Source organism: Antedon bifida, chromosome 7 (assembly GCF_963402885.1).
Source record: "Antedon bifida chromosome 7, ecAntBifi1.1, whole genome shotgun sequence".
In the NCBI taxonomy this organism is placed as follows: domain Eukaryota; kingdom Metazoa; phylum Echinodermata; class Crinoidea; order Comatulida; family Antedonidae; genus Antedon; species Antedon bifida.
The window spans coordinates 8867849-8884063 of NC_136232.1; the positions used below are offsets into that span (position 1 = coordinate 8867849).

A 16215-nucleotide genomic window follows, 5' to 3' on the forward strand; every position below is an offset into this window, starting at 1 on the left:
TAAAGTATAAAAACGCATCAAGATCATTGTAGTAAAATCTGTTGGACCATTCCATTAATGACTATCTTGCAAATTTGATAGAAAATTAGAAATCATAATCCTAAACGCCAACTCGCCGTACAAAATCCAATAAATATGATTTCTAATGTTTGCTATAAGGGAGGTACTAACTCACATAAAACAGCTTTGATTGATTTTACATTTTTATATATATCAGAAAAAAGTGATACCACAATAACGGCATTACATCATACAATTTAACCTGTTTCTGCTTCTAAGAACTTATTAAATCAACCAGTTCCTCAGCCATAGATTTTAGAAAGATGTAGCCAGGATTAAAGGGAAAAAGGTTCAAGTGCAAGTGTATGGACCAAAAGGAGAAGGCAGAATAAAGAAAATTTGTTTTTAGTCCTGGTCTAAGTAGATGAGGTTGCCTTCTGGCCAGGTAGGATTGGCAAAAGAAATTTCATGAGCTAGGTCTCTTTATTTGGGTGCTCTCTAGTTTGAAAAGGGCACTTCAGGAAAAAGAGGGGTTCTTTCGAACCTTGCAAACCCCTCTGGTTAGGGCTTTTTTAAAAATATCAATTTCTTGTAAATCAACTTACATATTGTTTAGCCGTAGACTTGTGTGCTGTCGTAACTTTCTGTATAATTTCCAACGTATCTTTATCTATTTGTATCTCCTCTGATTGGTCGGGTGAACCAGTGTCTTTCTCGTCTTCGTAAACGTATAACTGAATATCTGCAAATTCTGTTTCTTTCTGTTTGTTGGGTATTCTGCCGATTCGTACAGCTATGAAAAGAAATATGGAAATATAATATATATTTTATATGCATCCAAGAGCGAGCACAAACTCGCCAAATACAGGAAGGATAAATAAAATATTATAATTATTATTATATATTTTAATATACTGGGGTAAAAGGAAGCCTTGGTGTGGTAAGGTGCGAATCATCCAAAAAATGTTAAAACTTAGTTTCTGCTGTGGGGATATCCCCTATAATCAATTTCACACACATCTTCAAACTTTTTTATACTGTAGGTTCCAATTCAACATTCATTTTGACCATTAACCATTAACATATGTACATAGACTAAACAACAACAAAAGTATCACTTGGTCTGGTTGGTAGAAAGGAGGGAGCAGGAAGAGAAAAAACTAGGTGTGATTCCTATTTCCTCTTCACTTTGATTAGCTTTTCCCTTTTCAACATAACACTTGACAACTACAATGATTCAAGCTATAAGAGTGAATGACCTCTTCCTTCCCCCTCCTTGACTTTGATTGCCCCATTTGACACAAACAATTGGGTCAAACAATCAACAAAAACTGAACTTTGGCTATCCCACCCCTTGTAAATTCAGAAGATTAAAAAAAGAAATGGGCCAAAAATTGGGTTATACCACAATAATGAAATGGGGTAGTCAACTAATGAGTAATGAACTACTTGCTAACGAGCTGATAGATAATTAATAAGGATAGATTTCAATATTACCTGAAGGACATTGAACTCAAAAGTAGACTGATCAATGGTATAATTATAGTAACATTTAAGCTTTGTATTCCCAATGTCTAGGAATATATTAGTGTATATATAAATTTGCTTGTAATAGAACCCCTATTGAGGGGACACATGGGTCTTGACTTGTGTCCCATAGAGATGGCCCCCTTAATGGGGTTGGCTGCAATGTTAAAACAATTCATTTCACAGAAAGTGTTTCTTTAATATGTATTTAACTGTAGTGTTAAAACATTTATTGCCCTTTCTTTGTTTTATGGGAAAGTGTCCCGTAGTTAAGATGTTCCAATAATAGGGCTTTTCCAACTAGGGTCTAAGTATTTATACATATGAATATATATTCATTGTAATATATTAAATCCAAAGGTAAAATACTTAAAAAATGACAATGCTATGGTATCAGTGGCTGGATCTCAATGGAGATACAAAATAAAAAGTGAAAAGCTAAATCAAAACGATAAAGTAAAACAGCCCTAGCCCTTCATCAGTGCAAGTCTTAATTATATTTAAAAAATAATAAATAAAATGTTTATACAATCAATCTTAATAAATTATTATTTACATATATAACTTTAGTTATATTAATCCTATTTTATTTCTCTCACAAAATAGTACTATTTTAACAACAATTTTTAAAACATTGATAATTAAAGAACTTGTATTTTTCCGTTTTAGTTAAATATTATATTCGTTTGAAATGTAATAAAAATCGTTCAAGCCTAAAATTAGTTATGGTTGTTGAAAAGGCTAAGTCCACGGGGACTAGCGTCAAAGGGTACCTCTTACTAAATTATTAAAGCAAATACTTAAATAATAAATTGAATGTAAATGGTCGATATGAAAATTTTATAATGAAATCAAGAATCTGCAAAAAAAACTCATATGGTACAAAAATAACAAACAGCGCCCTCTGTGTGGATACCAAAAATGGCGTTTGTCGGGAAATCGTTCATCTTTACAACAATACGACTTGAAGCACAACCGGCACACCCATGTTCAAAATTTATTGTATAGCGCACAAGTTTCATGGTCGCAACCGTTCAATATATATCGTAATTCCAATAATTTTGGAGCCAGACTAAAAAAATTAACCACAAATATGATCAGAGAACCAGTACATTTTCGTTCCCAATTTATGTATTATAGAAGTAAGCGTAGTGCTTTTTGGTAGTAGGGTGCGGGGTGAAGGATAGGTCAATGTACACACTACAAGGGTCACGATTGGCTCATCATTCATCATGGGGTCATACATGATGACCTTGAATACCATGATTGGTTAATAAGCAGGGGTTGTGAATATATGAACTACAAGACTTGACTCAATCTAAACAGCTAACTCAATATATTGTTATTGTGGTAATTATTTCATACATGCAATAAAAATAACAAATATGAAATATGGACTAGAAATAAACTCTAAATTTGTCCAGCAGCAAATCCAAAATCTCTGTAAATTGACCAAAACTGATTTTTCACAAGTTGATCATCAAACACATTAGTACAGTACTTTTTTTAAATTCTTCAATATTTGTCTATATACATTTTAAATGAAAGTGAATCCTTAATACAATACAAGTTGGTTAGAGTTGAACATTATGCACTAATGCCATTTTACTTCAATTCTTAGGTCATAAATCAGCTTTTAACCATTCTGTGGTATTGATTATGTCATTGATATGATTATAGTGATTTCAACATCCTTTTAATTTGTGTTATGTAAATTACCTATTTTCCAAAATATCATATTTACAAGTTGCTTCATAATATTTGATGAATACTGTATTATGTTTTACATTTTCTTTGCTTTGCTTTTGCATGTCAATCATTAAAGATATCATAATCTTAAGTACAATCTATTTAATTTAAAAGATAATTCCTATGAAATTAATAAGTAAACAAGATTACAAACTAAACAGGTAATAATATAGGTCAATTCTCACAAAAATAAATGTTTAAATAGTAACACTTAATATATAGCAAAAGTCACACAAATCAACAGTGTTGTTGGTAGTCTATGAATATAATAACTGGATAAAGCAAAATAGTCCTCTTTCTCAAAAAAAAGGAGAAACATTTATGAAAAGAATAAATTTATTTGAGCATCCCCATGGATTCATCCGTAAACTGCATCCTCTAATGGGACCATCCAACATACCTCTCATCAATTCTTCTCCTCGAAGAACAAGATACTTTTACTTTTGAAATAACTCATTGGTATCACTACCATAACAAAGATTCTCTGTCTTGTATCTTCACATTATTAGCTGACCAGTTTCATAGGCAAATTCTATAATACAGTGTCATATATGTATCACATGTGACAACTGTATCATGTTAAGGTTAGGTCAGGCTATGATACATTGTGACACATATGTTACTGCACTAAAGAATTTTCCTATAGATACTGGACAAATTAAATATACGATACTGAGAATCTAACCCTAGGAATAAATTTGGATTGGGCTTAGAGTCTGCAGCCTAACCTCCAAGACTGTACAGCTCGCTGTTCAGGGAAGAGAAGTTGAAGAAGGCTAATGTCAGTATAACATCACACAAAGAAATTTCCATTCAAATACTCATTGCAAACATTGACAAGCATTTGCTTAAAAACCCAAATATACATTTATCTAGATGACATTTTGATATGTTTTAAAAAATCAAGTTCCTCTCAAATGATCAGTTTAAATTACATAATCTTTCATAAATTCTATCTTGTTTGAAATTCAAGCTTGGGTACTGGTCGTCAGTTTACGCTAAAATATTGACAATGTTTTTGAATGACAGAGAATTACCAAGATTTAAGTGAAAATATAATAATAAAATGGATGAGATTCACCTTAAAATGTCTCATCAAAATCAGGGCATAAAAGCAGAAAAAGATGAAAAAAAGGTTGACACTTGGCTTAAATATTAAGTCCAAAAAATGCCTTAAGCAAAATATGAAATAAAAATAGAGATACTATTGTTAAGCTTGACAGAACAAAGGAATTGTTGGGGTATCAATTATAACAATAGATTTTATTGTCCATCTATGTCACTTAACATTCATTAAATATATTTTCTATGAAATTTGAAAGCTTATTTTAAAGTCAGTTATTCTTTGAATTGATGTGATGAAATACAAAATATACTTATAAATATATTTTATTAAGACGGTATAATTACTTTAAATGATAGAGTAGTATAGAGCAATTTCCATGTAACTTTAATTAGAAATTATTGGCTAATTATATAAACAAAATTTGCAGTACATCTGTGTACAGTATATGGAAAAATTAATTTACCAATAATTTTTAAACCATATTAAAAAATTAAATTATATATTAATTACATTATTAAAATTAAATTGTAATAAACTATAACCATATGTCAGAAAATGATTTTGTAAAACTTATTTTTTTTAGAATAAAAATGAAGTTATTGGCTAATTATATAAAATATATTGTAGTACATCTGTGTACCTTATATGGAAAAATTAATTTACTAATAATTTTTAAACCATATTAAAAAATTTAATTATATATTAATTACATTATTGAAGTTTAATTATATAATAAACTAAAACCATATGTCAGAAAATGATTTTGTAAAACTTATGTTTTTTAGAATAAAGATGATAAAGGCAGGATGCGATTTATTAAATAACGACAATTTTTACAGCATCTATCGTGGCAATATACGCTGGCAATCAGTGCGCGTCATAAAGACTCGCATCTAATGGGCCTCTGTTCTTTGAGTCAGCTGCTCCTGCCCTCTGATTTACGCAAACTCAAAGCCAACGCATAAACTACGGCTACAAACTCCTTTCGCCTCCTCGGATATATGGGCTATGCACATCACCTACAAAATTTACAACCCAACAGGCTAACTCTGACTATTAGCGAGTAACAAAAAAAGTTGTGTTTGTGAATTATAATTTTAGGGTGTCTCTAAAGTGGATGTTTCTTTTCCAAGCTCTGGGGACCGTGAACCAGCTGTTTGGGTATTTAACGTTCATAAACGATATAATTTTTATTATGCAATGGTTTGGCAAATATTATTTTGCATTATATAAAAAAACGTCTGTTATGATCCATTTCAATTTATTGTGGTAATATAGAACATTGTCGTTTTTGTCAAATATTGATTTAATTTTAGCTATGAAATAATTTTTTTTTGTATTATATTAGTTTTCATTAAAATATAAATTGGGATATTATACATTAGTATTTATGAAATTGTAAAATATCAATTTATATTCAGGTGCTTTATTTTAGTTTGGTATCTTTTGTTTGTATTGGATAGAATAAATGCGAATTTAGAAAAACTAAAACTAATGCATTTTACCATAAATACTAATTCATTGATTAGATCACCGGCGTAGTAATCTTCGGACCCATCATTTCATTTATCTTGAGATGAGCATGCCCCATTTTTTTTTCTATTTCTAGATTTATTTACTATAGAAGCTAAAGCCATACTACTGTAGACCATTTCTTTCCAAATTTGTTTTTATTTTGGTTTGTTTGATTTTTTTATTTACGGTATATATTATTTTTTGTTTTACTTCTTAAATTTTATATAACATTTAAATTAATTTTTAATAAAAAAAACAAGGACTCAATTTAATTATTTTTACTCTTCTTTCTGTTATTAAAACATATTCCTGTTTACTTTATTTAACTATTAAAATGTTAGTTTAAATAAGAATAGTACATTATATATTAATTTGTTAAGATGCTTAAACGTAACATTAGAATGTTAATTTCTTGGAATATGTATGTAACAGAATGTCTGTATCTAAGATTAGTTAATGTCTAAAAATAATTACAAAACAAAGGAAAATAACTCCTCGCAGACTAAAGATCATGTGTAAATGCCCCGATGTCAGCAGACGTTACGACATAATCTTCAAATGTAGATTTTCAATGTTAATATCTGACTATATACATTAACTGTTATTAAGCATCAACAGCAGTCACAATGTTTTAAAAGACTTTTTCTTGTGCATTGTACAAGAATAATCAGCAACAATCAGGGGAGTGACGAACTATAAACAGTAAATATTAACAGCGACGATGAGAACACTGATTTCTTCATATAAAGTGTACACATCTCATGTAACATTTTCATCCTATACATCTTTGATCTCATCCTATTACAATGAATTTAAACAACCACTTGAAAAATAATAAAAATCTACCTAGGCTAATTCTAAAAGATAAAGCTTAGGGAGATATCGGTTAAAAGCGTTCTACGAGAAAATCTAAAACTAAATCAACATCGACACTTGGTTTTACAGACGAGATACGTAACAAGCGATTTAAAACACGACGGATCATATTTGAAGTATCTCTCATTGTACGCCAAGTGATACGTTATATGGGTTTATGTTTTAGCGTCTAGGTTTTCGTGAATACAATCTGAGAATTCAAATCTTGAGGTAATTTTATATTCTTTTAGCCTGGATATTTTTTACGTAATCCAGCATAAATCTATCTTATGAAATAAATCAAAATACTGTACTGACCACATCAGTTTTGTTATTACTTACTGCTGAAAGAACTTAATTGTTAAATATGTTGACAAAATAATTAAAATTCTATTCAATTCTTTGGAGATTAGCCTTAATAGAAATGGTCAAGTATGGTCAACATCATAATATAAATCGGAATTAATAGATTGAAAATAAATTAATAATAAACGATCGTGATGATGATGATGATGATACAGTAACTGTGATATCATGATGTAATGATAATGATAAGAATGATGATAATAATGATGATGATACAGTAACTGTGATACTCACAATGTAATAATGATGATAAGAATAATGACAATGATGATGATAATACAGTAACTGTGATACTCATGATGTAATGATGATAAGAATGATAATGATAATGATACAGTAACTGTGACACTCATGATGTATAAGAATAATGATGATAATGATAATGATACAGTAACTGTGATACTCATGATGTAATAATAATGATAACAATGATGATAATAAAGATGATGATGATGATACAGTAACAGTGATACTCATAATGTAACTGATAACAATAATGATGATATAAATGACAATGATGATAATACAGTAACAGTGATACTCATAATATAATGATAATAATAATGATGATGATTTAATAAAGATGATGATGATATTAATGAAGCATATAAAAATATACCATGAAAAATCATGGTTTTTGATATAATATTCATCAATATTAACAATTGTATGAAAGATTTTTCAATTTATCTCGTTATTAGAGATGACAGAAGCCACTTAGATGGCTACTTTCCATTCTACTACTACAACAAATGTTTTCACAATATTCTTGTCAAAGATAAAAAACAAGAGGTACATTTGTCTTGAGCTTTGCGTCACAAACTTCATCTAAATCCCAATTGTCGAGGTGAAGTAGACAACATAACGATACACAAATTGCCCGGTAACCTCATAAAATTCATGTTACGTTCGGTCACAATTATCAATCAACGAACAATATGTACTCATTAATTAAAATCTTAAACAATCGCTTGATTTTATGACATTATTTGTCTCCATTTAAATGTCATAAAAACATTGTTTTTAAGCAATATTTTTTCTATCAATTATATATTATCATATAACCTTTTGTGTGGGCATATGAAAAGCTACACTATCATGAATAAATTTACACAATAGCGATGACGGTAACATTTTATTTTTCTGAAATTTATGTTATCATGTGTGTTGTATGATATTATTTGATGATTTTATTGATGATATTAGTTGATAATTCAAGATTAAAGAAAGAAATGATGTTGGTATGCGGAACAAACCAATATCCTAGGGGTATTTAACAAAATGTCTTTTTTCCAAGTATTTTATTCATCTCTTTGGGAAGAAAGGGCTATTGTTGGTTTGTCCAGGTAAGCTAGCTAGACATCAAATTTTAAAAATATAGTTATATCATTAGAAACATGGTATAACATAAAAACACCTATAGTCTGATGGTAGGATTGTAGGTTCAAATCTCAATAAGGGTGTTTTGTTGCATATTTTTCTCAACTTTTTTGTTTAAAAGAAAAATGTTGGTATATCTATGAGCACTGTGGTTCTTCTCTGTTACTATTATGCATTGATGTAAAGGTAAAGAAATAAGGTGGATAACAAATGACAACAAAAGAGCACATACATATCATTATTTAACAATAAATTACATATTCAAAATTAATGTGCTTACATTAAATTTTGTTCGTTATTAAATTTTAGATTGAATTCTGTTATTTTAGCAGGCAAGCTAATGTGATCGTACTGATATAAGTATAAATGGTAATGACAAAACAGCATATGGTAGGAATCTATTAGGAGGGGGTGTTAATAAATAGCATCAGGATGAATTACTAAGGCAATTAATCAAAAGTAATATGACAGAATTATGGTATCTAACATTCAGTCAGGTATTAATGTTCTTGAATGTGTTACATGCTACATATATGAAATTGTAATGAGAATTCCATAACATCAACTATTTTACTGTAAAACCCAGTAACCTATTTTGTATCCTTACAAAAACAAAATAAATCTTCTCATTTTTGGTTTATTATTAAATTCAAGTTGTATCACATTTGTAAAATAAATTTTTCATGATTTCATATCGTATGACTAAAATATAAATTTGTAAAATTAATTTTTTATGTAATGATATATCCCTTTTGTTTAAATTTGAAATACCAATGAAAAAAATTCATATTGATGTTTGATACTAAATTAAAACTACTTATACAAATATATCTTATACATTTTGTTGATATAATAATATTGCTATTGACATTATTATGTTATATTATCAAATTAAACAAAAATAGCTTTCTGAAATGTCTATACTAATCAAAAAATGTGCTGATGATAAAAGATATTTCATTTTCTTAAAATTAATTAAAACATGTGTCTTATTAGATCATATAAAACTATTGGGATAGATACCGTAGCACATTTTACACATTTCTGTTTGTGATAAGCCAAATCAACTCCATGCGGCTTTATTAGAAGTGAACAAAAACCTCACAACATAACAATCCACATGTTAAACCTAAAAGCCTGAAATGTACGATATACTTACCCATCGGGGAATGTCACAAAGACAAAATAATTTGATTTATAAATCATAAAAAAGTTTTAAAATTAGCATAATAAATTATCTACCCTTCTGAATTATTTTGACGTGACTAATTAAAGCGCTTTGCGAATAAAAAATACTATTTTGTTGAAACTGTCGCAGATTACATTAGTCGAGACAATCAGGTTTATCGTTGGGTGGATTAGATCACATGATTAATATTCAGACTTTGGACTGGATTAGCGATTAAATGCTGTGGCCATGTCACTAGTATAAAACACTGATGACAACATTTCTTAGAAATCCAAATAATTTAAAAATAATTAAAATACCACAATTCTAAAAGTATTGGAAATTCAAATAATTTAAAAATAATTAAAACACCACAATTTTCAAAAGTATTTTGGAAATCAAATTATTTTAAAATAATTAAAACACCAACATTTTTAAAAGTTATGTTTTATTTTGTGTGTTTTTTACATTAAAAGAAGCTGTGTAGACACAGAAGATCAGATGGAAAACACAATACCTAGCATTTCTTAAGCTCTGTCTACACTATCAAACTGGTTTGACAAATAAATGGTAGTGATATACCCAAATATGGTAGTGATATGACATCATCAAGTCCATATATGTCACATCATATTTGTTTTGTTAGTGTAGTTTGTATTGTAATCTTGAAATATTGTTTGTACTTGATATATTGTGTATGGTCTATTATCCTAAATAATTGTTATTATAAATTTCATTTACTGAGTAGTAATCAATGCGTCTGTTGTTAATGTTAATGGAATATGAACAATACTTTTGTTTAAATTTTAAATCAAATATAAATATTTCATATTATAAACACTATGATGCATGTATAGGTTTATCAAGGTAAGGAATTAGAGATTGATTTTATTTGACTAGCTAATTAGCTATGTGGTTAATTATCTAATTAACTCATTTTAATTGAAAAGGTTTTAAAATGTTTTTTATTTTATAAAATACTGCATATAAAAATATTTTTTTTAAATACTAAATATCATATCCTAAAAAGAAATTCAGGGTAGAGGAAAGATATGCTATTTATTTATTTTTTTTAATCTGGCAAAAATAAATAATAGGACAATGTTTTCCCTGTAGTACTTGTGTATGTGTTTCAGAAGAATTAAAATTATTTGCTTTAAATTTAACATATAACTACCGTATAATTTGAGCAAACAATATCACAATTGTAAATCCATAAATGAGAACAAAACCTAAATATCCTGATCCTTTTGACACTTTAATAGCACTATGATCACCCAGATATCATTATCGATAGGTCCCCCAACATTTAATTAACACTGTAAACCTAGCTGCATTAACTGTTGAGACAAACACTAATTTACAATGAAACTCTATATGTCATTAATTTCATTCCACTTCAGATACTCTACTACGTATAGCACCGTACAAAACAAAGCATGACGCAATGTTATTCATCATTTCTATAGTTTTTAATTTAATGTGATATTATAGAAAAACCTTTATAAAGTGCACGGTCCCTGTAGCCCTGCAGCTGTGTGTAATCAAAGGGCCTTAAATTACTAAGTAAACTATCTTTTTTTAGTGTTGTTCCCTTCTTTTAATGTCAATGATAGACAGGTTAATTTAAAATTATCATTACATTGTTCAGTATATAATAAATTTTTATATGAAATATAAATGGATACATGCATTAAAACATACGGTATGTCAGGTAGTAAAATACCAAATTATGCTAAACATTTTAGAAGAACTGGTAGCTACGCTACCCTAATAAATGTTTAAGCATTTATTATAATAGTATCTTTGTTCTATTGTTGATAGTGTACAAAAGTACTTAGTCCTTTCTTATGAATACTGAACTCGAGAGATTAGCAAATCAAAGTTTATTATATACAGTAGGCCTATTTCATTATTTATTTATTTTTGGGCACCCAGAATTTCAAAAGGAAAAGAATGTGCTGTAGAAAGAGAGGATTTCTTCCACTAGGTTGATGAAAGATCAAGAAGCTGCTGCGGTAGCTTTAGTTATCAAGGAGTATGAACCAAACCAACAATCAAGATCAGAGGGAAGTTGAAGAGGTAAAAAGAGACAATTCCACTATCAAATTACTATCAATAAAGATCTATAAACAAGACACTGCTACAGAAATCATACGCAAATCGAAAAAAAGATGTCGTAATCTGTCAATCTTGGGAAGATCTATACAGAAAACATCTGGCTAAAATCTAGTCGCCATCAGAACAGATATTGTTTATTATAATATGGCATTCTAAAACCTCAAAATGGCCTAAAAAATACTTTCCAAACCCTATAAACATTCTTCGGTCTGTTTTGTTTGATGTTATAAATTAGACAGAATGTATCATCAGGTCCAGTCTGGGTGGCATAAAATAAAGTGTAAAGCAAAGATTGAAGAGGCTACACAAATGTGATGGAGTTGTTTTTGTCCAGTCAATATATTAGAGGGTTGGGTCTTCACTGAGGAACAGCTTAACATCATTTTACCAAGGATTTTCTATAGTGTGCATGTGTGAACACAAGTTTCTTTCATATAATTAAATGTTTATAAAATGAAACAGCCTTTTTTTAGGAACCCACAAGATAACAAACAACTGTGTTGTGGTGGAGCTCATATCCATCAAGACCATTAATCCAATAAATTGAAAGAAAGTGTCCTGGTAAATGAGGTCATTAACCTTTAGTCATCTTCAAGTGTTTTGTATGTAATCCTTATCAAATTTTATACAAATTATAACAAAACAATGACTTTAATATTAAAGTAATACAATAATTCATATTGGCATCAGGTATAAATCATTTTTCATGATGGAAAATGAAAAATGAAAATAAATCATTTTTCGTGATGAAAAATTAAAAATGAATATAAAATTCACCTATAAGCACCTACCTATTATTGTGATGATAGCAATTTATCGGATTAATAATTATAATAAAACCAAAAAGTCATTAAGAGTTCACTCACACCGTTTACGCAAGATTTAATTGTACCAAAAATTGACTTTCCGATACAAAATCATCTATAATGCAAAACATGATATTCCATAATTGTCGCGCAACCGTACATGTAAATGTTACATTAAAGTAAATAATTTCATAGTGCTTTTCTAATTACTATGTACATTTTCCACACGAATGAAAAGCCTTAAGAAATGATACCGGATGATCGGTGTGAAGAACAAACGGAGAGTACTCGTGACCTGGTGTGAGTAGCCTAGTTACGACATAACTATGACCTAGTCTTTACAACATGACCTAGTCTTCGTGACGTGACCTACCAGTAGAATGGGTTAAATTGTGTCACATGCTACGAGACCTATTTACGACAACAATATGGCCTATTGAATGTATTAATGAATTATGAATCTATGTTCTGAATGTTGGACATTGATTCTAGTGGGAATAACATAACACACAATATCCTATGTAAAGCTTTTATACAAACAATACTGAATTGTAAAGGAATGTAGCACGCACGAATCTTGCTAATACTAAGACTAAGAGAAAAATACTTTTCTAAGCTATGAGGATATAATTTGTTTACAATGTTACAGTATACTATATATACAATTGCTTAAATTGGATTGAAAGTGTAATATTAACAAACTGGAAATTTAAAAACACAAATACAAGCCTCAAACTGGTGATTTGCGGTACAAAGGAGAAGAGATGGAGAATGCAATAGCTCATCTATCGACTAAAATATGAATCCATTTTTTAAAAATATCAAAATATTAATTTTCCAAACTCCTTCACAGCAATACATCAGAAATGTTATTTTATTTTTTTACAAATTTTCCAACAGAAATGACAAAAGAATAAGATGAGTTAAGTGTAATTTTCATGCTTGATTTAACCGTTAACTCTAAATTGATTTTTAATGTAAAATTGATTCATTATTTCAGTAGAAAGAATAATAAATGGGTAAGAAAAACATTAAAAATACACAATAATTCATAATATAATGATGGCAATTATTAAAGAAAACACTATCATCTATTGCTAGAAACATCTTTTGACATTATGTATATTGATGGATATTTGATGATATTTTACTATTATCATTAAACTTTGGTCTTTGCAAAGTAGTAGTATTTTACTAACTTTTTCGTCCAGCTGAAAAGCAAGTTTTGTTTTAACTTCATCGTACTGTATAGTTTTTCTTGTCCAGAACTATCACAAAAACATTCATGTTCAATACATATGAATGAAAAAAATAGATTTTACTATTAACTTTTTCGCCCGGCTGAAATGCAAGTTTCGTTTCAACTTCATCATATAGTTTTTCTTGTTCAGAAGTATCACAAAAACATTGATATTCTACACATATGAATGAAAAAATATACATTATAAACATTTACAATAGCATTTAACAAATTTTTTTTTTGTATGTGGTTTCTGTTAATCTTTCTGTACAGCGCTTAGATCTTCTTTTTTTTATAAATAATGAATAATAATTAATGGATACCCAATAAGCGAAACTGGAAAATACCAAGGGAAAAGGTTATTTCAGTTACCAAGATTAAATATGTTTAGAATTTAAGCTGTATTTTCAAAATATAAGAACGTGTATTTGACTATTGTGCCTATTATTAGTGGACGTTTTATAGCATATCTGCACATGACTGTCGAAGGTCATGAGAAACCATACACGTTATGGTAGCGTGAGGTTCAATGTATGCATTTAATCAAATCGTGAATGTTTAGGTTATTTATAACCCTTGACCTTTGACATAGTGACAAGCAGATGAAATGTGTGATAGATGTACTGTATACTTTTACAAAGATTATACACAAGTATTTTAATAATTCAACAGTTTAAGTTGCCAAAAATAATTCTAAAAAATGTACATTTTACTCCGATTATTTCGACGCTCTCATACTTCATAATCCGCGTTAAAATCGAGAAGATTTTATCGCTGTGACTACAAATGTAACGTTTTAATAATTTAACACCTTAAGTGGTTAAAAAAAGTACCTATGCTCTGATTATTTCCGCACCCTTGCAGTGTTAAAGCGCGATAAAATTGGGAAGATAAGTAGTGATGGTCATGACCTGATAAATAGTACATTCATATGTATTTGGTTTCCATGAAGGTTAGTGATGATGGATGGAATGCCTTAGCTGTTAATAAAGTGTTACATCAGTGTAACAGTTGGATGCGGTGCCCAGACAAATGGCAGCAATCAAATATTTGACAACTCGGAATAAAATGTGGCATAAAAAAAAAATATTTGCACAATTTAAGAAATAAATGTACACTAAAGTTTTAGATAGTGTGTTCCGATGATTATGGTAGTGATATTATAAAATGAAAAAGATGAAATAATTTAAATTATTTTAAAATTATTTTTTAAAGTCATTTTTGATAGATATGACAATTTTGGAGATGGAGTTAATAACCATGAATACACTGGAACCCATACAGGGACACCAAAGAGAAGTTGGATGTAGTCTTACTGTAAAACATCTATTTCCCTTGTTCATTTTATGTATTAAAACTGTCTCTTGAATAGACATATCCCAAAAGAGAGGTTCTACAAATGTATAAAATTTCACATTTATTAACTTTTAAATTAAACTGCAAAAACATACCTAAAAAAAAACAACATTCACGCATCAAAATGTAGCATCCTAAATTAAACTTTACATTCTCCATCAGCTAATTTAAACCGTTGAGGAATACACTGAATACAAATAAGTATGACACATATACAAATCATTTTCCATAATGAATATTCATGCCGTCGGCAATTTAACCCATTCTCAGTCCAAACTTAAAATATAATAGCGGAGTGCTGTAGTAGCTTTCTTTGACCCAAATATAGAGAGAATGTAGGCAACGGATGCCGTGAGCTTCTCTATACTAAACACCTAGCTACTACTACAACATTTATATTCATTTTCATCAGTCTAACTGCCAACCGCAGTCATTATAAAGTAATTTGTGGTGTGCAACATACATACAATGTTACTTTATGCTAATATTAATAATACTCTTATATTTGATTCCTTTTCTGTCTGTCGAGAAAAATACTTAAATGTACGGTTTAGTTTTTATGAAAATAAAAATTGCATACATAATACAAATTGACACCTATTGGTTTTATTAATTTGTTTTAAAGGTAAAACAGTAATAATTAGTAAATTCATGAATATTCATGACCTGGTGGTGCATGTATACTTTTAGTTATGTCAGTCAGAATTGTTTTTTTATAAATAAATGTTTTGTTTTCAACATTTTTAAAAGATTTTCATACCATGAGAGCACATACAATTTTTTTCAAACATTTCTCATATTGTAGTTATTCCTCTCACATTTTTTACATTTTAGCATCTTATACATTTTTTAGCATTTTTAAACAACTCTCTCCCGCATTTTTCCATCGTGAATCTATTTGTATATATTAATAATTGTTCTTTGCAATACAGAATTCCTATAAAAATCTGCGATTTAAATTAGCTACTTTTCAAGTTAACAACAAGTGCGGAAACAAATCCATTATACGACATTTGTAGGTTAGTAGGGTGTTTCATTAAAACAAATATTAAATCACTCGACAGAC

The 16215-nt window shown here is 29.0% G+C and overlaps 1 protein-coding gene across 1 annotated transcript in view; it reads right to left on the minus strand.

Annotated features, from left to right (window-relative positions):
- Positions 1 to 16215, minus strand: part of LOC144847967 (retinoic acid receptor alpha-A-like) — a 123519-nt gene that overhangs the window by 46874 nt on the left and 60430 nt on the right. The window contains exon 4 of the mRNA XM_078704595.1: positions 606 to 793. Within this exon, the coding sequence (XP_078560721.1) occupies positions 606 to 793 (188 nt within the window). The remainder of the gene's footprint in view (positions 1 to 605; positions 794 to 16215) is intronic.